Below are 24,619 nucleotides of genomic sequence, written 5' to 3' on the forward strand. Positions count from 1 at the left end.
TGATTTTTTTTTAAATCGCTGACGTGCCGTTTTATTTCTGGTCGGCGCCACACTCAATGAAAATAGATCTTCGTAAATGAAATTATGATGGCATATATGAACTAAATAAAAAATGTGTATACTGCTAGTCTAAGTCCCGGGTCCCTGTAAAGCTCGGCGGATTTTGTGTGTACGGCGACCTGTGAATGGGCATGTTGCTCAGTACCGCTGGGAACCAGACAGAAAATGAATCGTTGTCTGGTTGTCATGACATTGACCTTTGCGGACATAATCAACCAATGGTAAAAGTGGATTCACGCAATTCTTTTGTTACATTGTACCACGGCGGTACTAACGGGAAAAAGCCACGACGCTATTGTTTTAGCTTTACCCTGTGATCGTTTGTCAATATTCGTTCACAAACATTGGTCACGTTAGCTCTTAGCCCCTTTTTACAATGGATTACGCTAATCTCAAGCATTCAGTAATATTCGGAGCATGGAGGTACTAACGGAAGGGTCCACAACGCATCTCAAGTGACCATTTAAGCCTGGCTTATTTCCTTTTTTTTCAACCCAAGTTAATCCTGATATGGACATTGTGTAGCTCATCTTTGATGTCGATGATAGTTTGCGATTGCTTACACAAGTAACCAGTTAGCGGAATATGATATACCTTGCCGATTTTTTAACGTGACCATATTATATATGTCTAGACACTTTCTCTGCAATGATATTTGTTAGAAGTCCTTAGGATTTTTTGCTGTACACTCTCGAAATCTTGTACTTGTTACAGTCGCTAATAATTAAAACATGTAAAATCTGTGAAGTAACAAGTTCGTCTGTTGAATTTCCGGTTGTGAAATGCGTATTTTATTAAACCCTTCACAGCTTTATTCAAGAGCGTGTTTGGAGTGTGAATGGATAAGCTTCGTTTGGACAAAGAGCAGTTATCACTGTAAACAATGTTAAATTATTCTTCTAATGCTCAGTTCATCTTTTGAAAATAACTATTTTTAGATTTAAAAAAAAAAAATCATGCCATTTCCCTATCAAAATCCAAGCCAAAAGATCGTACTACAACACGCAACATCGGTAAATCTCTTCCGCGTTGCGTTCAATAACATTAACATATTTAAATGAGCTATGGTGATTTGAACACGTTGGCATCATTCAGCATTTTGATTGGTTAATTGGCGATTTAACCTCAACTCATGCAAGAGAAACATGGCGGATACCCTACAGCATCGGGCGTTTGTATGCGATCGGAATCATTTGCTTACGATGAAACTAAATTGAATTTTATTTGAATTTCATAACAATTCAACGAATTTATTTTTTGTGCGTTATTATAATCACTACTGAGTAATAATCAACAATTGTCAAACGCAGCATGATCGGATTACGCAACTGTGATCCTTTGCTACTACGCAATGCAGTTGTGTTTGTTTTTATATGAAACTTCGTTTAAAATATTCTTTCGTTACCAATAAAATAAAAACAAATGTATTTGAAAAATGACACTGGGCGACACTGTAATGACATTTCAGGCAGTCTACTTTTTAATTCAGCAAGAATTATTAATTATTGTTAATTCTGCAATAGTTTCTCTCGTCTTGGGTGGCCCAACTAACGGCGTTGAAAGTCTGCATAGTAGGATATTTCAATGAAAATAAGTCCCCCAAAAATATTTGATGATTATTTTTTTAAATTTTGCACCCCAAATAAGCGCCCACCAGCCGTGAAATCCCCAGGACGATTTTTCTGATGAGCGAATTTACAGCAGAATCCGGTATTATATAAAGAAAGTATTATTATGGACATCTCACAGATATATTGCCGATGTTTTATACTGTTTGTAGTTTGCATATGAAGTGGTTGTTGATGCCCCTCCTATTATTCGACGTCGTTGACAATGCGATAACAATGCCACTCGCACTGTGCACATTTTAGCACTAGATCTAGTGCCATTTTTGCACTAGATCTAGTGCCATTTTTACCACTAGATCTAGTACTTTTTCGGATTAGTGCTACTAGCACTAACCACTCGCACTACGCCCATCTCAACACATTTACATACATGGTATATAGTACAACTCATGTGTAATAAATATCAGAAATAAAAACTTTAGCGGTCACGTGACTTTTCCCGCCATTTTGTTTTCCCTAAAAACGGCAAAATACACTTTAAAATCTTCTTCTTCAGAACCGCCAAGTAAAATGTTCTCATATTCAGTACTTAGCTTCTACATATGGAGCAGATTTGGATTTGAGAAATTCATTATGATTGGTCACGTGGTTTGGCCGCCATTTTGGATTTGTTCTCAACAGGAAGTAGTTTTTCACTCATGCCACACGTGAGCGATTATTTTCAATATTGCTGCATGGCATCTCTATATCAATCTCTTTCAGAAACCTATAAAAGATTTCAGATCAGTCACATGGTTTGGCCGCCATCTTGGATTTTGAGGAAAATTGACCAAAAGTTTGGGCATTTGTTTCTCAGAGGTGATTCAACGAATCTACTAGATGTTTTTATATTTACCATGCCTGGCCTCAACTCCATATGGAAAAAATAATATATTTTCGATAAGTCACGTGATTTGGCCGCCATCTTGGATTTTGTGAAAATTGAAATTATGCAACTACATGTTTTATATTAGTCCGATTGGAATACAATTTTGTACGTGTATTCTACTCTTTAGATACATTCTTTCCCCTTAATGGCACATGGCTAGGTCATGTGGCTACGCGCCCATGGGGTGGGGGGCTTCTAACCTCATTAATATGCATAGCTGCTATATCTCAAGCACTGTTGCAGTTAGGAAGATGATTCCTGTGTTATCATGACAACAGTGAACAAGCAATTTCATTAAAATAACAGATAACCATATATGGTCATGTGAACTCATTAACATGCATAACTGTTATATCTCAAGCACTGTTGCAGGTAGGAAGATGATTCCTGTGTTATCATGACAACAGTGAACCTGAGATTTGATTAAAATAACATATGACCATATATGGTCATGTGAACTCATTAATATGCATAACTGTTATATCTCAAGCACTGTTGCAGGTAGGAAGATGAAACCTGTGTTATTATGATGATGTTAAACAAGAGATTTGAATAAAATAACAGATGACCATATATGGTCATGTGAGCTCATTAATATGCATAATCGTTGTATCTCGAACACTTTTGCAGTTAGGAAGATGAATCCTGTGTTATTATGACAACAATGAACAAGAGATTTGATTAAAATAACAGATGACCATTTATGGTCATGTGAACTCATTAATATTCGTAACATTAATATCTCAAATAAATATATGGAACCAACTGCATGGGGTGGGGTGGGGGCTTCTAACCTCATTAATAATCATAACTGTTATAACTCAAGCACTGTTGTAGTTAGAATGATGAATCCTGTGTTATTATGACAACGTTGAACAAGAGATTTGATTAAAATAACAGATGACCATATATTAATAACCTTTATATCTCAAATAAATATATGGAACCAACTGCATTTCGACCTCATGGTACTAATCATTCAAACTAATTGTGTATCATTTGACCTCATTATTTATGGCATGTATACTTGGGCCCCTGTGACGCTGCTTGCAGCTTTAATTCTTTGATTCTTTTTATTTCCTACTGTATCAGGATTGACTGCTGCTATATTTCTTTTCTTTGGATTTTCAAGAGACCATTCACTGTGTTTCGTATTAGATATAGTATGGCATTCTTGTGTACAGACCTGTTGTGGTGATTGATTCTCACATATAGATTCAAATTGAGGTGAAATGTTGTCTTTCTCTATTACCATACAAACATCATCTTGTTTTTTTTCTGTAGCACTGTTTGTATCTGCATCTACATTGCTAACTCCACTTGAATAACATTCAGTTCCCGTGAAAAATGTTCTGTATCCTCAACATCTATACAGGTATCCTGGTTATCTAATATTAACTCTTCAAAATGTTCTGCATGTAAATATCCTGGGTTTATCTCATTGCTACATGAAGATTGGTCAGCAAATGAAACATGCTTTTGTGAAGTAGAGTTTACAGAACAATCTGCAGTAGTACTTGCATCATTCACTGATGCTGTCTCGATGTTAATTAGGGGAGAAATAATCGGTCCTACTATTTAACGCCCGGACACGCGAGGGAGTGTCCGGGCACGCGCGGAGGCGAACAGGGGGGAATACCTAACACGCGGGGCAGCGGCAGCAATCCTTGTACTGTATAATATTTGTTTATGCTCAAAATTTGAACCGGAGTGGCGAATTCGAGCAGCTATCCACACTTTTTATGATTGACGCCCGGGCATTCCGGCGAGTCGAGTCCGCCATGTTGTTTACTAATTTGGGTTTGCGTTTAACAATAGGACAATACCATTCGATCCATGGGGGTGACAGTCCTACGAATGTGCCGACATTGTCGAAGGACAAGGACAGGACAAGTTTGTGCAAGTGTGGCAAGACTCCCGTAGTATTGTTTAGTAAGATTCAAAAATGACCATGTAAGACGTCTGTTACGCAGAAATTATTCACCTCATGTTGTTTTCTCATTGTTATGTGTCCCCGTAAACACAGCATTGTATGCAGGTGACAATGCTACGCACACTTGCAATAAAGTCGGTATCCTAAGAATATCGCATACGGTTAAATATCGTGAACGGTACAGAGTTCGGTAAATCTCGTGTACGGTACAGAGGGGATATTTTCGTCCAATGTTTTTATACTTTGTAATGTAATTCAAACAAATAAAAAACGTATATTCGTAGCCATGGACAAGATTTAAATTGTAATCAACCGTTTTATTCATCCATGATTTGTACAAAGATCGTATATTTTGTAAGTGTATAAAGCATTTTCCACATTAAGCTTTCAATATAGATTCTTAAACACAAAATATCAAATATATCTTTAAGTGTAAAAATCGATTTTTTTACTGTAAATGGTAACTTCCTGTAAAAACTTGAGATGCCTATTTTATTTCCTGTACCAGTCACCCACCCCCTGTCCCCACTCTTACAGCATGCGGTAAATTTCTTATTGTACACGCAGTTTACGGTAAACCTGGCCTTGTCGAAAACACAGAGTTTGGTCAATCTCGTGCACAGTATAGTGTACGGAATATACTAGTATTACGTTTCGTCCACATATTTCAAAGGTTGACGCCGCGACACGTATTCAGCTGTGATTGACACTCTATTGTACAACTACAACAAAGAGGGGAACATACACTGTCCCTAATTCAGTTCAACCACGGTCACTATTTTTTGGTAACTGTGGTTCAACCCAAGCAAGGCACGTTTTTTTTTTCAAATAAACATGACATACCAAATATGATGAACTTGTGTAATTCAGAAAAAAAAGGTTGTCATTTGTTCCGGCTTGGAGCCTGATGGTAAGGGAAAACATTTACATAACCAGGGCGAGTTGCGTCGAGAGACAAAGCATTTGTTGTTTCTGTTTGGAGCTATAACAGGTAACAAAAGGTCTTGAATAAATTAATGGCGTGATAAACGCCACCTTGTATTTCTATTTTATGGAATCTCTTGTAGTTTGTTTGTGCAGTGTATAGTTACAGTAGATTATTTACAAGCTGATCCCAGACCAATTTGTAACGGCCGGGCTCGTAACACAGACCACATGATCCCCGAGCAGGGTGTGAATCCGGTAAGTGAGCTACTATAAAATCGCGATGCGACGGCTATGACCTCTATTCGCACACATGCTTCCGGTGCGCTAGTGTAACCTGCCGTTAACAATGAAACTGAATGACGTTCCCACTTTTATTAAATATAGCATGGATATAGGTAGTAATAAAGAGAGTATCACAACGCCTTGGAAGCGACACATCGAAAGGTCAAGTTTAGTTCATCGCCCGCTGTACGAATTCACGTTTGCAAATGAATGACTACTTGACGCGATGGAGAGATCCCAAGCCCAGTTGGCGAGCTACATACCAGTAGTTTTCTGTATACACGCCCCGTGATCGATCTTTTCCAAACCTGTCTGTCTATTTACTATACATGTTTTAATTTTCGTTTTAGTTGATTTGTACTTATTTTTAATAAAAATATTTTCTAAAAGGGCGGTTTGTTTACTATACATGTTTTACAGTGGGCGCAAACAAAGCGAGACTTTCTTAGCGGCACTGTTTTGAAAACGATTTGCTACATTTTGCGACAATCTCACTTTTTCTTGCAACACTCGATTATCGACAAATTATGTTTGGTCTCGATACATATGCTCGAAAATGCTTTTTTTTCACATGAGGTAAATAATTTCCGCGTAACTACGGGAGTCTCGCCACACTTGCACAAACTTTTCCTGTCCTTGTCCTTCGACAATGTCGGCACATTCGTAGGACTGTCACCCCCATGGATCGAATGGTATTGTCCTATTGTTAAACGCTAACCAAAATTAGTAAACAACATGGCGGACTCGATTCGCCGGAATGCCCGGGCGTCGATCATAAAAAGTGTGGATAGCTGCTCGAATTCGCCACCCCAGTTCAAATTATGAGCATAAACGAATATTATACAGTACAAGGATTGCTGCCGCTGCCCCGCCCGTTAGGTATTCCCCCCTGTTCGCCTCCGCGCGTGCCCGGACACTCCCTCGCGTGTCCGGGCGTTAAATAGTAGGACCCGAAATAATTGCATCACTTTCAACAGATACTGCCTGGGCAGGACTTTCAACTTCTGCATCTATTTCAGTTGTAAGAACACTTGCTGTGTTTTCAGAATTTTCCTGTGAATTATTATCACTTGTAGGTTCAGCTTGGTTCACAGGTCCAATCTTTTCAACATCAGAATCTAGCATAATATACACAGTTTTACTTTGAGTTCTTGTATCCCACAATGCTTTTGCACTGTATGAGAAAGATCGTGATACAATTCTTAACTGCATATATCCAGCACGAGGTATATTTATATGTCTGTAATGACCAGTATAACTTGGGTATGCATTCATAATCAGAGTCATAATCTCCTGATTTGACCGCATCTCACTCCATTTATTTTCAAGGCATAGATCTCCTTTAAATAAATAGTTTCCATCCCAGGTGTGAGCATTACTACCGCTATCACTGATAACTTCCTGATGATATTTCAAAACACACAGTTTTAGATGATAACTTTTTGAGCGTGTTAAGTAACCTTTGACAAGAGGTTGACTCTTCAATGTTGTTTTGTTTTGTATCTTCTTCTGTGGAGATTTCACTGAGCTAGGCTGTGAACGACCCGAAAAAAGCCTGTTGACAGCAGAACTCACAGTAGGTGAATTGATTGTCTGAAGAGTGTGCTGTAAATCCATACTTGTATACTGCAAATAAGGACAACTATTTGTTACTTAGATATGAGATACAGGTATCAAGTACATGTACTATATGTCACCAAAAATGAGAATATGTTAATATTCTATAATTATTTCAAAACTCATAATTTATTTTAAAATTAATGTCATCATTTAGTACACTACAGACACAGCATCTATAATAAATCTCACAAACTGTACATTGTGATGTGGGTCGCATGTTTTCTCATGTGATTTTGAGAAATTAAGTTATCCACAACACACTGATAAACCCCCAAAAAATTCTAATTTTTCATAAAATGATACTAAAGGCCATGATACATGGGAACACATTTGTTGCTAACAATTGTTGGCAACCTAACTCCATCTGTCATATTAGGCAATGTATTGCCAACAAATGTCGACTGTTTTTTTATCATTAAATATGTTGTCAGCATGTACCATGAAAAACAAGTCATTGTCAATGACACATCCCCGTTCCGTTCATATTTGAGTGACATACATTCAAAGCAGATCATGACCGAAATGCACCTGCATATGTACAACACATTGTGCTAAATCTGAACAAAATCCATCCATGCATGACTGAGATCCGGTTCTGGAATTGTGAAAATACGTGATTTTGATGCATTTTCAGTCTTAAAATGGCCATCATTCCGCTATTGTTAAGCAGATCATGAAACAAATGCACATATCTATTTGTGACATGATGTACCATGTGTGTGTGAAGTTTGAACTTGATCAATCCAGACATGTCTTGGATACGGATCCAGAACTGAATTCTTTAAGAAAATGGCCGCCAGTCGGCCATTTCGAACTTGATCTGAAAAAAAAAGACGTGCATCAAGGTCCTATTATGTTTAATGTATGTACCAAATTTGAACAAAATCCATCCATGCATAACTGAGATACGGGTCTGGAATGGTGAAAATGTGCGATTTCAATGCATTTTCGGCCTTAAAGCGGCCCCCATTTGGCTATCGTTAATGAGATCATGAAACAAATGCACATACATATTTGTGACATGATGTACCTTGTGTGTGTGAAGTTTGAACTTGATCAATCCAGACATGTCTCGGATACGGATCCAGAACTGAATTCTTTAAAACAAAATGGCCGCCAGTCGGCTATTTCGAACTTGATCCGAAAAAAAAATGACGTGCATCAAGGTCCTATTATGTTTAATGTATGTACCAAATTTGAATGAAATCCGTCCATGCATAACTGAGATCAGGGTCCGGAATGGTGAAAATGTGCGATTTCAATGCATTTTCGGCCTTAAAGCGGCCGCCATTTGGCTATCGTTAATGAGATCATGAAACAAATGCACATACATATTTGTGACATGATGTACCTTGTGTGTGTGAAGTTTGAACTCGATCAATCCAAGCATGTCTCAGATACGGATCCAGAACTGAATTCTTTAAAACAAAATGGCCGCCAGTCGGCCATTTCGAACCCGATCCAAAAAAAAAATTACGTGCATCAAGGTCCTATTATGTTTAATGTATGTACCAAATTTGAACAAAATCCGTCCATGCATAACTGAGATCCGGGTCCGGAATGGTGAAAATGTGCGATTTTGATGTATTTTCGGCCTTAAAATGGCCGCTATTCGGCTATCGTTAATAGGATCATGAAAAAAATGCATGTGCATATGTCCGATATAATGTGTAATGTATGAGTGAAGTTTGAACTTAATCGGTCCATGCATGTTTGAGATACAGGTGATCACGGACGGACGGACGGACGCACACAGGGCAAAACATAAGTCCCCGTTTTCGGACTGCGTCCGAACGGGGACTAAAAAACATTGAAACAACGAAATATTGTATATTAGACTACATGTGGATGTATTTATCACAGTCATCTAAAATGACAAAAGAGATAAAGATCCTTGAGAATAGAAAACTTGTAGGCAAACTAATCCTACAACTACTCTAAATTAATTACAGTACTAGTGCTCCTAGCACCTACTACTGTACTACATATAAATTTTTTAAACATTCTTTATCTGTGTGTTGATTTTTAGCATTAGTTATTAGTTGTGTAATAAAGAAATATTAAAACTGCTGATTAGGAGATCAGGAGCAACCTGTTTAACACACTTGTGGCACATACAATTCAGATTTATATAACCAGTGTGAGTAAACAGTCAACTTTTGTAATTGTCATCACAGCTTACATGACAGCTTTACAACCCTTTACCCCCCCCCCCCCACTTTCCTGCTTGAACAGCTTAAACAAACTGAAGGTTCTCGGCTCTTAACACCATTTCGCATTGTAACAACAATACTGTAATCAATTAGCAGAGTAGCTGCAGTTGCGTCCCTCAATATTGCGACAGACACTTGATTTTTAATTTCTTTTTACTTATCTGACATTTTCGCAAGATTGCCCGAAAGGAGTACCAAATAAAAATACCCGGCCTAAGAGGGCTATGAAACAGCTATAAGCAGAGTTACATTCTTGTATTAAATGTTTATCATAAGCTGGTCACTAATGCCATCACTCGCTGTTATGGCGGATAAACACCGGAGTTGGTACGCAAGTTAAAAATAAGTAATTTCCCAGCCAAAATCAGTTGAAACGACGATATAGTTATAAAAAATTAATTTGAAACGACTAGTAAAGGGAAAATTGTAAACGTGTAGGTACCGATGAATCATTCACCAAACGCCGCCATTTTTAATTTAATTGAATCGTTTGTTTTTAAGGCAAAGTAGCTGATTTCATACACAATTGGACTCCGAACTGGGAGTGTTGGATATATGTGTTAATCGATCATGGTTTTTGGTACCTGGGCATGCTATTTCATTATCAAAGAAAGCTTAGAAAGAACTCCCGTGTGCTGAGAGTTTTGGAGACACATTAAAAATTAATTCAAAATTACTTATACTTGAGATATTGATGGAATAGCTGAAAACTAATTATGCAAATAAGGTAACTAATATGAACAGATTTAAGTGTAAAACTAAAGGTCTGCACAATGTACCAAGTTTCATTGAAATGTGATTAGAACCAAAAAAATATTAATTATTATGCTAATTAGAGAATTAATATGAACAGATTTTAACTCAAAATTAATCAGGCTGTCTATTGTCCTAGAGCATTTATGTACCAAGTTTTATTCAAATGCGATGATCAATACTTGAGATATCAGTATTAATTAATTATGTTAATTAGGTGATTAAGAAGCATAAATATTTACCAAAAACTAATATGGTGCATAGTCTGAGGTTCATTGAAATGTGATGGGTACTCTTTAAAAGTTTCATTGAAATCCAATGAGTGGTTTTTAGACATCAGTGCAACAGCCATAGAACAGCAAAAAATTAACTAATTATGCAAATTAGGTAATTAATAGGCACAATTATTTATCCCAAAATTAATCAGGTCTCTGCATAGTCCTAGAAAAAATGTCGCAATTCTCATTGAAATGTGATGATTAGTACTTGAGATATCAGGTGAAAAGCTGAAAATTAACTAATTATGCTAATAAGGTGATTATTATGCACAAATATTTTACCCAAAAACTAATTAGGTCTCTGCACAGTCCTCGAGTAAATATGTACCAAGTTTCATTGAAACGTGATCATTACTACTCGAAATATCAAAAGCTGAAAATTAATTATGCAAATTAGGTAATTAATATGTACTGATATTACCCTAAAAACTATCAGGTCTGTGCAGTGTCATATGACACCTATGTACCAAGTTTTATTGAAATGTTATGATTAGTACTTGAGATATCAGTGGAAAAACCGAAAATTGATTAATCATTATGTAAATTAGGTAATTAATAATATTAACAGATTTTTACCCAAAACTAATCAAATCTGCGCATTAGTTCAGAGCATCCATGTGCCAAGTTTCATTGAAATCCAATGAGTGGTTCTTCAAAAATCAGTGGAACAGTCATAGAACAGCTTAAAATCAGTTAATTATCATGCAAATTAGGTAATTAATATTCATAGATTTTTACCCAAAACTAATCAAATCTGCGCACTAGTTCAGAGCATCCATGTGCCAAATTTCATCAAAATCCAATTAATGGTTCTTCAGATATCAGTAGAACAGTCTTGAAACAGCTAAAAATCAGCTAATTATCATGCAAATTAGGTAATTAATATTCATAAATTTTTACCAAAACCTAATCAACTCTGCGCATTATCCCAGAGTATCTATTTACCAAGTTTCACCAAAATTTGATTAGTGGTTCTTGAGATAACGGTGGAACAAAAAAAGTGACATACATACATACATACCTACATACATACATACATACATACATACATACATACAGACATACAGATATACAGACAGGGTAACTGCAAAGACTCCCTTTTATGCTTCGCACACGGGAGTCAAAAAAGTTATAATTTGGCTAAGTATAATCAGAGAAATGGCGAAATAGCGAAATAGCAAAATTGAAAAATAATACATGTATAATTAATACAATAATACAACACTAGGTGAACACGGGCGAAAATTACACCACACTACCTTTCAGCTCAGAAATCGAACAATATAGCCATTCTGGGAATTATTCGGACAGCCATGTTAGCAATATATGTTGGAACTTTGCAAAACACTTGGGTCTTTTCCAATCTAAACTTGATGGCACAGTTGTATTGGCATGCCCACAATTGGAATAATTCCATTATCTTGCAAGATGCGGGTAAAACGCTGTTTTCAAAGCGACACGCGTCGGTTACCATATATTAACAAGTTATATGTTGTATATGCATTCAAAGTGTTATTTTAAATTGTTATAACCATCTGAGTCCACCTGACATTGAATCATTTTGTCAACTGCAGTTTGAAAATGACGGGGTATAACGACCGTTATTATATTTAGTTCATTTTTGTAACAGGTACAATTGACTAAAATGAGCGAGGGGTTGACATTTTTCGACAGATTTAAGCAACACCCAACTTGTGATTTTCAAAATTATTGAAAATAATTACAATATAATTATAAAAAATAAAGAATGGTTGCTGTAAACGCACGCTAGATAATACTTACAACTCACCAAGCTGACAACTCCTATGAAATAGTAATCCCAAACCACGCGCCCGTCACTCATGTGGCGCCGACAAGTCTAGATTGGGCAAAGACCAACGTGTTTTGCAAAGTTGCGAGTCATTTTGCTAACTGACTGTCCGAATAATTCTCAGAACGGCTGTAACATGTACATGAAGAATGACACATAAGCGTTTTGAAAGCTCGCGCGTCATGTTTTATTTTATATTGGCCTGTGGTGGCGCTACACCGGCTAGAAAGAGCGCGGTCAATTGGGTCACTCTTGAAGACTAGTATCGTTTACCGACATCATTTGCCCCATTAAAAATTATTTCATACCAAAAATGTGAGATTATTTGATGTGCGATATGGGATTACAGTGGACATAATACTACTACTATTTAATTAACTCAATTATATTACTAGTATTTCTCTATTTCGCTGATCATAATTAGCCTATAATATAAGTCCTGGACTTTCTACGGAGGTATGCAGGTTTGTGGTGGGGGACGTCTATCAACCGAACGGACACACCGTGACAGCACTGTAGTACCAGTAGTGTACGCTAGGGCACAGTCACTTGGGGGCTGAAAATCAATAAATACTAATTTTCAACAAAAAAATCATCCGCTATACGTATATATATAAACAAGTTGTGAAACACGGCACCGAGTAAATCAACACCCTGTCGGTTTCAAATGTCGATTTCTTACCTTAAAATGCGAAACAAAAATTTTAGAGGGGATCAGGTGTTACGTTAATAACCATTGTTCATAATCGCTAACTTGGTTTTATTCAAAACTGCACAAATCCCGCGTTTTCTGATGATATCCGACGATTTCATGATCGAAAATGGCCAGCAGCCAGAATCAAGGGGGATTCGCATAGAGTTCTGGGTAAATCAAGGAAATACTCGCTGTTACGGCACGCCTGATTGGCTGAAAATGAGTATGCGCACTTGATTTACCCAGAACTCTGTGCGAATCCCCCTTGATTCTGGCTGCTGGCCATTTTCGATCATGAAATTGTCGGATATCACCAGAAAACTCGCGATTTGTGCAGTTTTGAATAAAACCAAGTTAGCGATTATGAACAATGGTTATTAACATAACACCTGACCCCCTCTGCACTTTTTGTTTCGCATTTTAAGGTAAGAAATCGACATTTGAAAACGACAGGGTGTCGATTTACTAGGTGCCGTGTTTCACAACTTGTTTATTTATATACGTATAGCGGATGATTTTTATTGAAAATTAGTATTTATTGATTTTCAGCCCCCAAGTGACTGTGCGCTAGGGCTACACATGTACCCCAGGACATGTACATGCCCGCCACATGATGAAGGGGATCTTTTAAAACGTAACTTCATACCTTAATATCCTGTTCAGAAACGACCCAGTCTACTTAGTTGGTACAGACAGAAATCATTCAACTCCTTCTCGCTCCTAAACTCTTTCAATCATCCAAATTGCACGGCTTCTGAGTTCTAGACGTCTTTGCAAACCTGGCTGTCGAAATCTTCCCAAACCCACTGATTTGCCATGCGCTAAATGATACAAACAAGTCACATGGTTCTCTCTGTTGGATCTCCTAAGTTACTGGTCAATTGTCCTCGTCATGGAGTGTGAATATTCTTCTTCTGGTTGCAGAATGCCTAAATTTCTTTCAAGCGGACGCCACACAAAATTTAAACCCGGTGCCCACGTTTTTTTACCCCAGGGAACTCTGGGAAGGCGAATGTTTTGTTTTTTTCTCAAGCGAGAGGGCCACGTAACTTCCTTTAAATGATAGTACCCATGTTTGTTTTTTTTTGAAATGCGACAGGGCCCCATAGTTTTCTTTCAAATAGATATACCCATGTTTTTTTTTTCTGATACGAGATGACCACGCGTTTTTTTTTTTAAAGACAAGGACAACGTATATATATATATATATGTGTGTGTGTGTGTGTGTGTGTGTGTGTGTGTGTGCGTGTTTTTTTTTTTTGGGGGGGGGGGTCACGTTCCTTTCAAATGCGAGTACCTGCGAGTAGTTTTTCCTCTGAAACAAGTAATATTTTTAAAGATGAAGGTTTCAAGTCCGGGCAATAGATGTTTATTTGTTTTCTATTATAATGGTGATATCTTTTGGGCATATTTAGGCTACTCTAAGATTAAAAACATTCCTCTTTAAAGTCCGTGCAACAACTGATTCGGCAAAAACTTTTAACACATAAAACAGGGCCTTATATTTTTCTAGTAGATCACATCATTCAGGTACCGCGGATTTTTTAATGGTGCAGGACCATGTGAATATATTTTTGATGACGAAACATGGTTTTCAAATTGCTTCAAGTTTGCATTAATCTGGTGGGTAGCCATATTTTTTCTGGAACTTAAACACATAAGTTTTTTTTTCTTGTTTTATTTTTCCCATGTTTAATTATTTTGCAGAACAAAAACTAGACCACGTCAATTTCTCGGAATTCGAACCAAAAATTTTGGACCATGATTTTTTTTAAGCGTAGTCGTTTTTTTTTTTTAATTATGAATAGGACCACCCAATAATCAGCCCAAGAGTTTTCTTTTGAAATACGCATTTTACGTATTTTTATTATCCAGCGGGTAGGCAAGTTTTTTTTTACATATAGAATCACATTTTTTCCATTGTTATACACATGAAATGTTTTTTTTCTTTTTAATCGAAGCCCTGGGCGGAATTGCAATTCTAATGTTTCAATTACTTAACATTTTTTGTTCAAACTAACCCACCCTTGACATTATTTATTTGTGCACCATATCACTTTTTTTTCGAGTCATAAGTGTTATTTTATAATCCTTCTTTTTTTCTAGTAAAGATAAAAGATTTACGATGCATACTATATTATAACATTTATTTTAGCCTTAATTTCGTGTGTTTATCGATATACGTGCCATAAATAATTTTGAAACACGCGGCGCACCGTAGTGTAGCGTACAAGTATTACGTTGGATATTACATCGTATATTCCATTACTTATTGACATTATGAATTCATTAACTTTATTATACGTTATTCAAAATCATCAAATGGCATTTTCTGGGCAAATCCTGTCTATGATAAAATGAATTAGTCATGACATATTCATGTATTTGAAAATAAGTCTTTTTAGTTTTTTTTTTCAATATTTTATTTACTTTTATTTTAAAGAAGTTTGGGTAATTTACACAAACGTAAAATACAAAATCGACGATTGCACAGTGAAGCGAATAGGCAGTTTCAAATACATCTGCAGAACACGAAGGATATTGACAAAGAAATAATGTAAAGTATAAATACGGGATATACATGTTTTGGCAGATATAAGGATAAGTATTTAAATTGTGTATTATACCAACTGTAATTTATGAGTGTAACATATGGGAATATTTTCAGAATAAAAAGGAATATCAGAACAATGCAATGGAACAACGAAGAATAGAATAGAATAGTGCTTTCTGACTTCCTTAAGGAAATCTGTCTAATATGGACCTTAACCTTGAACGATGAATTATGCATCAAATTTGCAGGTAGTATAAACTTGTGCAATATCCTCGCATTAGAGGAAGCCGACCTATTGTACATTTGAATTATTGGATAAATATCTGATAATTCTCGATGTTTTAGATTGGTATTAGACAGGGTCTACAGCTGGGTGGTGGTTTAATTTTTTTAAACATGGAATTCTCTGAGACCTATCAATGTCTTAGATTGATAGGAAAAAGTATAACGTGTGGAGGTAAACAAGGAATGTTGGCCGAAATCACATAATATAGGAATGGAAAGAGATAGTATGAAACCTTTGTATTTTTTGGCAATCTCAAAAACTTATGCAAACACTACGGAATGCTAAATGCAGTGCCTATTCATCTCTCGCATAATAAATAAATAAATATATTATTTTAATTAATATGTAGATAAACTTGAAAATGTGCTACCGGATGTAAGCGGCAACCTTGCAATTCCGCGACTGATGAATATCGAAGTACAACTTTCATAAAAAAAGAAGGTAAAATAATTCTCCGATAATTATCGATCTAAAACTTCGATAGTTAGGCAATCGGAGGATTTAAGGTTGGAACCACATCCAATAGCACATCCAATAGACACGGATATTGCCAAATAATTGTCGAAGTATTAGAATGATACAATGGGCAACATTGTTTGATAATTCTCTGATAATTATCCGATAACATTATGCAAGATCCCGCCTTCACGGACTTTCGAGCATCATGGCCGGACTACACTACAGTTGGATTTCCAGTATTAACCAACAGGACATCCTGGTTATATCAAGGTAGTAAAAGGTCACGCACGGCTAGTCAGATTAAAGTGTAACTGAATTGGGACAATTGACTTTTTTTGTCATCGTCCGCCTGCACGGTGTTGTTCCGTTCGGACATTCCTCCCTCTACAACACCGTGCGGTAATTCTATTCATAACCGTGTATGTCACGTGGTTGCGCGATAGAAAGTTTACCGACCAATAGAAAGCTTTGTTACAATGACTGCCAGAAAGCGCCTCTACATCTAAGCCAACACAGCTACCACTGTGTTCAGCGACATTTATTCTCGGGTCAGGCATTTTCACCGCCTGGCAACCATCATGGTGAAAACAAAAGGTGTGCTTAAACCGAAGAACGAAGAATATATATGTTATGATTAAACAGTATGAACGATGAGTGCATGTAAACACGGTTACTAAAATAGTAACCGTGATGTAAATGTATTAAACTGTTATGATTAAACAGTATGAATATTCTGTCTTCGTTCTTTGTTTTTCGTTCTTCGGTTTAAACACACCCGACAACAAATTTTCAGAAAACGGTATTTTGGGATGGTTGTTGACACCCCCCTGAACAGTGTAACAAGATTACCCCTACATATGCAACATATTTAAATTTGGTTGTTTAGGATGTCTTCAAAGATGTCTTCGACCGGTGTTTCACAGCAGCTCACCCGGCAGCTCGCGCAGAGCCCATATAAATACAAGGTAGAGTGGTGCGCGTCTTAAATAGCAACGTTGAGCGTCTCGTGAATTAGTTCCGCCTGAAGATTATGATAGCTTGGCCAAGCGCGTTGAAGAAAGAAGCAATATGATTGGCTGTTGGTAAACTGATTCTAAACTGTGAGGGCATTGTCACATACACGTAGTCCTAATGAAATACTTCAAGGTGATAGTGGAGTGCTTCACCGGAACATTCACCTTGAAAATTCAAGATGTTTTTTTGTGTGCAAAATTTATTTATAAAAACATTATGAAAAAAAATCAAGTGAAAAATGTACATAAATTAAGTAAACTATCAATAATAATGTTCTAGATAATGAAACGCCCACGTTCAGTTTCTTGGTCGACTCAGAGCGAGGCTCCAGCTAGAGTACCTGATTAGCATACAAGGGTGATTTGTGACGTCACGGGGGAATTTGTCATCGTTTCACAATGGCCGCTATACGTATGCAAAATGAGCAAGGAATTTTTTGGTTTTAAAAAAGATTTATACACATGTTTTTGCTACTTGTCTCCAGAGGGGTCAAGCTTTTATAATTCATCATTGCACTCAGGTTTAGACACTTTTGATCATTTAGAAAATTATATGCGGCTGATGTGTGGGGAGGGATTATGCTGAACATCTACAAGGGGTCTGGTAAAAATAAATGTACAGTTGACAATTGCAATTTTGAAACAAAACTTTTCTCAGATAAATTAATTCCAGAAAAACTTCATATTAAATTCTGTAAAAGAGTTCTGGGTGTGCACAGGAAGGCATCTAATGACCCATGTAGAGGTGAATTAGGTCAATATCCACTTATATTGGATATTTGTGTTTCAGGTATGTAAAAAAACAAACAATTCTATCATTGATGCAGCCTATGAAGAATCCAAAACTTTTGTGCATGACCCATGGCTTAACTTTATACAAAAATTACTAGTCATAACAGATCTAACTAATTCAGACCCACATCAGAATATTTTTTGTGATATTTTTAAAGAGAAGCTCAAATGTTTATACCGTATGAAGTGGAAAAACAATTTGTTGAACAATTGTAAGCTTGACTTTTACAGGTGTGCTAAAGAAAATTTTGAATTTGAACATTATTTAGAAAAAAATAAAAATAAAAATCATAGAATAGCTTATACTAAATTTAGAACTTCTGCACATTTTCTTCCCACTGAATCCGGTAGACATAAAGGCATTTTGAAGGAAAACAGGCTATGTAATCTCCATGAATGCAATGAAGTAGGGGATGAGAAACATTACATTTTATATTGTAATAATTGTCAAATCAAAGAACAAAGATCTAGATTCCTTGCAGCTTTATACATCTATGCCCCAAAGCTGGAAGATTTTAGCATGGATGAATTATTTCCTATTATTGTAATAGCAATGATTTTTTCATTCTTAGCATTTTTGCAAAATTTATTTTCTATATTCTTGATATGTTTTAGTACTGTAAGTTTTTGTTGTTCTGAATGTTTTGTTTTGTTATTGTTATTTTTGGACTTTACTCAAGATTTCATTGGTACGTTCCAAATAAAAAATTCTATCTATCTATCTATCTATGCAGTGCTCAGAAAGCGACACGGAATCTATCTTATCGTCTGGCGAGAGTTATGAGATCGACACAAGTATACTGTGTGTCGAAACATAGGGGTGTCGAAACATAGTGGTGTCGGAACATAGAGATGTCGGAACATAGGGCAGTCCCTCCGAGGAGGGATGTGCCACCCTCAGAAGGTAGAAATTTTTGAAATATGCAACCGAAATGAAGTCATTTTAAATGTAGTTTTTCATATTCCAAATTGTCATTTGTGATTGATTTGAGTGTTCCTTTGTGTTCGAAATTGTTGATGGTATAGGCACCCCAAATTTCACTCCCGTATATACAAACTGGTTTTACCATGCTGTCAAATAAATAACATAGTGTGTTAATTTGAGTATTGGCATAAATATTGAATTGTTGTCTAATTGAAAAGTAGCTTTTTTGTGCTTTCAGAGTCAATGATTTAATGCAAGTTTTGAAGTTACTATTTGAGTTAAAATTGATTCCTAAATATGGTAATTGATTTTCAATCTGTATCTTTTTATTATCAATATAGAAACTCTCTGAATTATCAATATTTTTGTTCATAATCAGAATTTTTGTTTTCTTTACACTAACATTTAATTTCTAGCTTTTACAATAGTTTTGTAATTTAAAAAGGGAATTTTGTAGTCCAGATTTAGTCTTTGATAGGATGACTATATCATCAGCATACATAAGGCATGGAATTGGTTCCTTACCCAAAATTGGGCAATCAGCTGTATCTTTTATGAGAACACTTGGTAAATCATTCACAAATATGTTGAATAAGGTTGGTGATAGTGGACACCCTTGGCGAGTGCCTAACTTACTGTCAAAATAATTAGTGTACCCATCTTCCAATCTAACACATGATTTTAACTCCTTATACATACTGTTGATGACTTTGATGAACTTGTCACTCACCCCATTTCTGTACATTTTGTAAAACAGTCCATTCCTCCAAATTGTATCAAAAGCTTTTGCCAAATCCACAAAACACATATAAAGAGGCTCTGATTTTTTAATAATTTTGCCATTTTTTCTAATTTTGTTATGGTTATTCATAATAGACTTGAGCACAAATACATGATCAGAGGTCCTGCAGTCTTTCTTAAAGCCAATTTGATATTTAGTTATAATATTATAATCATTAAGGAACTTGTTTAGCCTGTTATTCAGAATAATCGAAAACAATTTTCCTAAGCAGCTCGTTATTGTTATACCTCTATAGTTTGAAGGATCATCCTTGTTACCTGATTTATATATTGGTACAATATATCCTTTACTCCAAAGGGATGGGTATTTTTCACCTTGTAGTACTGTATTAAATATTTTGAGTAAATGATGTTTAATGTACATGAAACTGGATTTTATCATCTCGTTTGAAATTTTGTCAAATCCACATGCTTTTCAATTTTTCAATGTTTTAATTGCCTCTTTGACATCCTTTTCCACTATTGGTTTATCCAGTGTCATGTTGTGTACTTTATCTTTCCTTTTCTCTAATTCCTCTAATTTCTTTATAATTGAACCTTCAAATTTGTTATCATAGTTTTGATCATTTGTAGAATTCAGTTTTTTATAAAAATTAAACCAGCATTCCGGAGTTATCAAATTGTCCATACTTTGTTTTCCTGATTGTTTCTTATTGAATGACTTGATCAGATCCCACAAATCTTTATTGTTACAGTTTCTGTCTTTCAGATGAGCAATTTTTTTCATAATTTGAGACTTTTGTTCATTTTTCTTTTTTTAATCATTTTTCGCAGTGTTTTCTTTGTTTTATAGTATACCTGTCTCATGTTTAATTCCTTTGGATTTGCTTTCATCACTTTCCCTAAACGATTAACTTCATTTCGTAGTTCACTGCATGTCTTATCGAACCATGGTTTATGTTTGCGTTTACATTTGGATGCTGATATGACCTTCAGTGAAGATTCACCAGCACTCACTAAAATATGTGTTAACTTATTTATGTTACAATTCAAATCTATGCTATTATCATTCATTTGATTAATTAATGAGTCTAATTCTAATTTAATATTTCCACTACTTAATATGTTTTGAAATAAATCACTTGATCTATCACTCCAAACAAATTTATCTAATAAATTTTGTAACTTATGCTTCATATTACAAACCTTACTGGTAGTTGTCTTCAGATTTATAATTAGAGAAATACTACAATGATCCGATAAATAAGATATCTTACCTACTTTAAATAAAATTAGTTTATTTATGAGTAATTCATTGACGATAAAATAATCTACTACACTCTGACCATTATACTTATAACAAGTATAACCACCTTCTAGATTGCCCAAAATTCTACCGTTTGCAATGCGCATTTGTGCTGTTTGACATATGTCTATTAAAATTTGCCCCAGTTTGTTAATTTCAGAATCATATTGCGGGGATTAATTTTCTTATCACTGTTGTAGTTTGGACTGATGGGTACATATTTATTTGAGCTTTCTACAATATAATCAGCAAGTTTTCCTGTACGGGCATTCAAATCACCTGTTAATATCACATCTCCTAGGACACTATATTTTGATATATCATTTTCAATCTTTCTCATTATTTCTGAACTTGCATTAGAAGATGACTCTGGAGGGATATATGCAGCACATATGAAAATGTCTTTTGAGTTAATAAACATAGTTTTGTCCAGCTTAAGCCATACACAATTTTCATCACCTCCATCATATGATCTTGACTCCTTTTTTCAAACAAGATTTGATCATAATTGTGATCCCACCTGAACCTCTTCGAGCTCTTTTATGTACTCTTCTTGTTTTGTTATAAATATAATAGTTTGGATAATTGAAAGAGTCTTTGGGCCTCAGCCAAGTCTCTACTAAAAAAGCAATGTCATTGTTATTTACAAAGTTTATAAAATCACTATCCTCCTACTTTTTTCCAAGACAAGCAATATTCCATGTACCAAGTCTTAGGTTGCTTGAACTCCAGTGGATCATGTTGCCCTATATGTGGATGTTTAATACATGACCTGAGTGTCTCTGATTAGCATTTTCTGCAGACTGTCCCATATTGTTGACATAATTTGGGACATAATTACCCACCGGTGGCATATATGGGTTAAAGTTACTGTAATATTGACTATGTGGTGGAGGAAACATAAACAATGGGAATTGTAGGCTTCTGTTCATTTGAGATGGTATGTTGTTTTCCTCATTATTAGTTGAATGACGCTTCTGATATTGTGTTGGATTTGGAGTCTTCAAAGTTGTTGTCACATTATTGGAAGGTTGAATGCTATTACTAAATGTAGTGCAGTCTTGTTCAGCATGTTGTTGCACATGTGGTGATATTTCTTTAGCGTTGTTGTTGGTAATGTGTTTTTCTCTATTTTGACTGTATCGAGTATGTCTGTTTTGAGGATGGCCTCTAAGAATTGCTTCTCGCATGCTTTTTGCTAATATCACTGTGCCATGATGATTTAGATGTAAGTTGTCTTTGGTATGTGTATCCAGTGTTGCTGATATGAGGATATTATAATTATCTACAAACACAAAGTTGTCTTCACTGTTACATAAGTTGCACAAATAATCATTAAGCTCTCTGATATCAGCATCGCAATCATAGTCAAATCTTGGAGATATTCCGCATATCAAGATCAATGCCGGATAGTAATACTCTTTGGCAGCTAATAGTAAAGACTTGTATTCATCCTTCCATTGATGAAGATCTTTTGTTATCAAGTCATTAGTTCCGACGTTAATAATTAGAACATCTTTACTATCTCTCGAATTCTTTATTATTTCCATTGCGTATTTGATGGTACTGGTTTTTTCTTGGTAACTCTGTAGTTATTAATCAATTTATGGTTAATAATTTGTCTTCCTGTAGAGTCCGTAAGCAGCAAGCATGACTTAGACATTGTCTTCTTGTACTGATGATCGTCATGAACCCTTCTCGCAGTTGAATTCATAACACCATATCTTCTACCACCTCTCTGTGTGTTCATATTTTCTCTTTGGCTGGATTCATCATCTGACAGTATGCTGAATTTGTTTTGCGTTGGTACATTTGGCACAGTTATCTGCTCATCTTTTTTATCATTCTCATTATGTTTTCTGTCTGTAATAGGATTCTGTGGTTCTGCTTTTTTTTTATTATCATTTAACTGCTGGTGTACAAGTTTTACCTCATCCCTAAGTGCATTTGTCTCATTTCTTAAAGTTTTTACACTCTCTGAGACACTATGATTGCTTGTTGTGCTGTTGGTTATTTTCTTTTCCAGATCTTGTATAGTTGATTGTAATGCAGTGTTTTCTTTTTTCTGTTCTTGTATAGTTTCCTGTAATAATTGTTTCTCTGCCTTTAGTTTGTTTATATTTGAGGTCAATTGATCACTGCATTGGCTATACTTATTCTTAGATTCCTGAAGTATTCTTACAGCATTGTCTCTTTTTACATATTTAACAATATCTCAATTAAGGATACGTTTATCAATAAAGATTATTATAAGCTTCAATGGCAGATGAATCAAACCAGACAATCACCAACGTCATTTAAAAACGTTCAAATGTTATTCAATCGGTCAATAGAAACTTTTAGTTTCAGTTTGTATTGTGAAATTTATAAATATGTATAAAAATAAAGGGTTGTGGTGGCACCTTGGTGCGTTGAGTATAGCGCCCTCAATACTTTGAGTCAGCTTCCATCGTCCGTCACCGAAGAACGGTATGAATGAGCGTGTGTCAGTGAGTAGATGTGGTACATCAAGCGTTTTCAACTTGTCTCTGGTGATTTGAAGTTGACAAATTTGTGGAATTACTGTGGAATGCACATCAATGTACTAACTCTTATTTCGTACATATCATAACCTTGTCATTTTATTCGTCCGGCACATCACCCCCAAGACTACGCGTCTTAATACAAAGACCATGTTCATGTCGCCGCTGAGTTCGATAGTTTGATGAAACCGTGGAGGTAGGTGCGGCTCGAATAAATCCGGTCGCTTCTTTACTCTTTCACTGTGTCAAAACGACAATGCCAAGCGGTGTTATCATAATCAAATCTTTGGCTGGGGCACGACATTGGTCAGGTACCCATGTACGCCAAAATGACAACGCCTAATGAGGGCCTCTACGACTGTGTGCCATTATGTAGACAGTTTTCTTGCGTTCACATTTACATATGAAATACATCGCTCGTAGATGTGAACAACTGAAAGCTGATGGAACAAATTTTGGGCGCAAGTACTGACCGTGAGACAGGGATATGCGATCGTGTCAAAATAGTGCCCGAGGATCGCACGTGGCATACGTTGTGGCATTTCAAACCTCGACTCTCATACACAGTCTCTTGTTTGTTATTTGTTGTTTTCAAATGACAGCAGGAGGCACGAATCTAGAAGCCGTACCTACACTCGAATTGGTGACGTCACAAAATACATGACGTTCAATCGGGGTCGTTTCCTCGGTATATACGAATTGGTATATACAAATTACAACAAGAGAACTGGTGATGGTTGTAGAACCATAACTGCCTCAGCTCAAAGATTGTTATGTAATACAAGGGAATGTGAAGGGAAATGTATTGTAATGTTACCTCTGTGTAATTTACAATATATCTGCATTAACCTTCACTGTGAAGGACAATATGGGAGTTGACTTAAATGACTGTGGTAGAACAAGGCTGGTCAAATTTTGCGAAATAGTAGTTAGAATTTCCAGATACGCAATCGAC

At 35.9% G+C, this 24,619-nt stretch overlaps 2 protein-coding genes across 8 annotated transcripts in view; one reads left to right on the plus strand and one right to left on the minus strand.

Moving 5' to 3' along the window:
• Positions 1–5,388: 5,388 nt before the first annotated feature.
• Positions 5,389–24,619, plus strand: part of LOC102803793 (uncharacterized) — a 36,409-nt gene continuing 17,178 nt past the window's right edge. For 3 of the 7 annotated variants that reach the window (XR_014929877.1, XM_006825361.3, XM_006825362.3), the window contains exon 1: positions 23,567–23,860. The gene's annotated coding sequence lies outside the window, so the exon portion shown is untranslated. Of the gene's footprint in view, positions 5,672–23,561; positions 23,861–24,619 lie in introns of those variants that run through there. The other 4 variants (XM_085500956.1, XM_078006049.1, XM_078006048.1 and 1 more) reach the window with 4 other exon arrangements.
• LOC144363606 (uncharacterized) lies at positions 6,635–14,048 on the minus strand. The gene is made up of 2 exons (XM_078014234.2): positions 13,713–14,048; positions 6,635–7,324 (listed from the first exon to the last, which is right to left on the minus strand). Exon 2 carries the CDS (start codon positions 7,313–7,315, stop codon positions 6,635–6,637), a length of 681 nt encoding a protein of 226 aa, XP_077870360.1. The 5' UTR covers positions 7,316–7,324; positions 13,713–14,048.

Source organism: Saccoglossus kowalevskii, chromosome 7, assembly GCF_978046115.1.
Source record: "Saccoglossus kowalevskii chromosome 7, keSacKowa6.1, whole genome shotgun sequence".
Lineage (NCBI taxonomy): Eukaryota > Metazoa > Hemichordata > Enteropneusta > Harrimaniidae > Saccoglossus > Saccoglossus kowalevskii.

Bases quoted from the DNA above. Each gene is read 5' to 3' on its own strand.
- LOC144363606 (XM_078014234.2), bottom strand. From the start codon at position 7,315: ATGGATTTACAGCACACTCTTCAGACAATCAATTCACCTACTGTGAGT.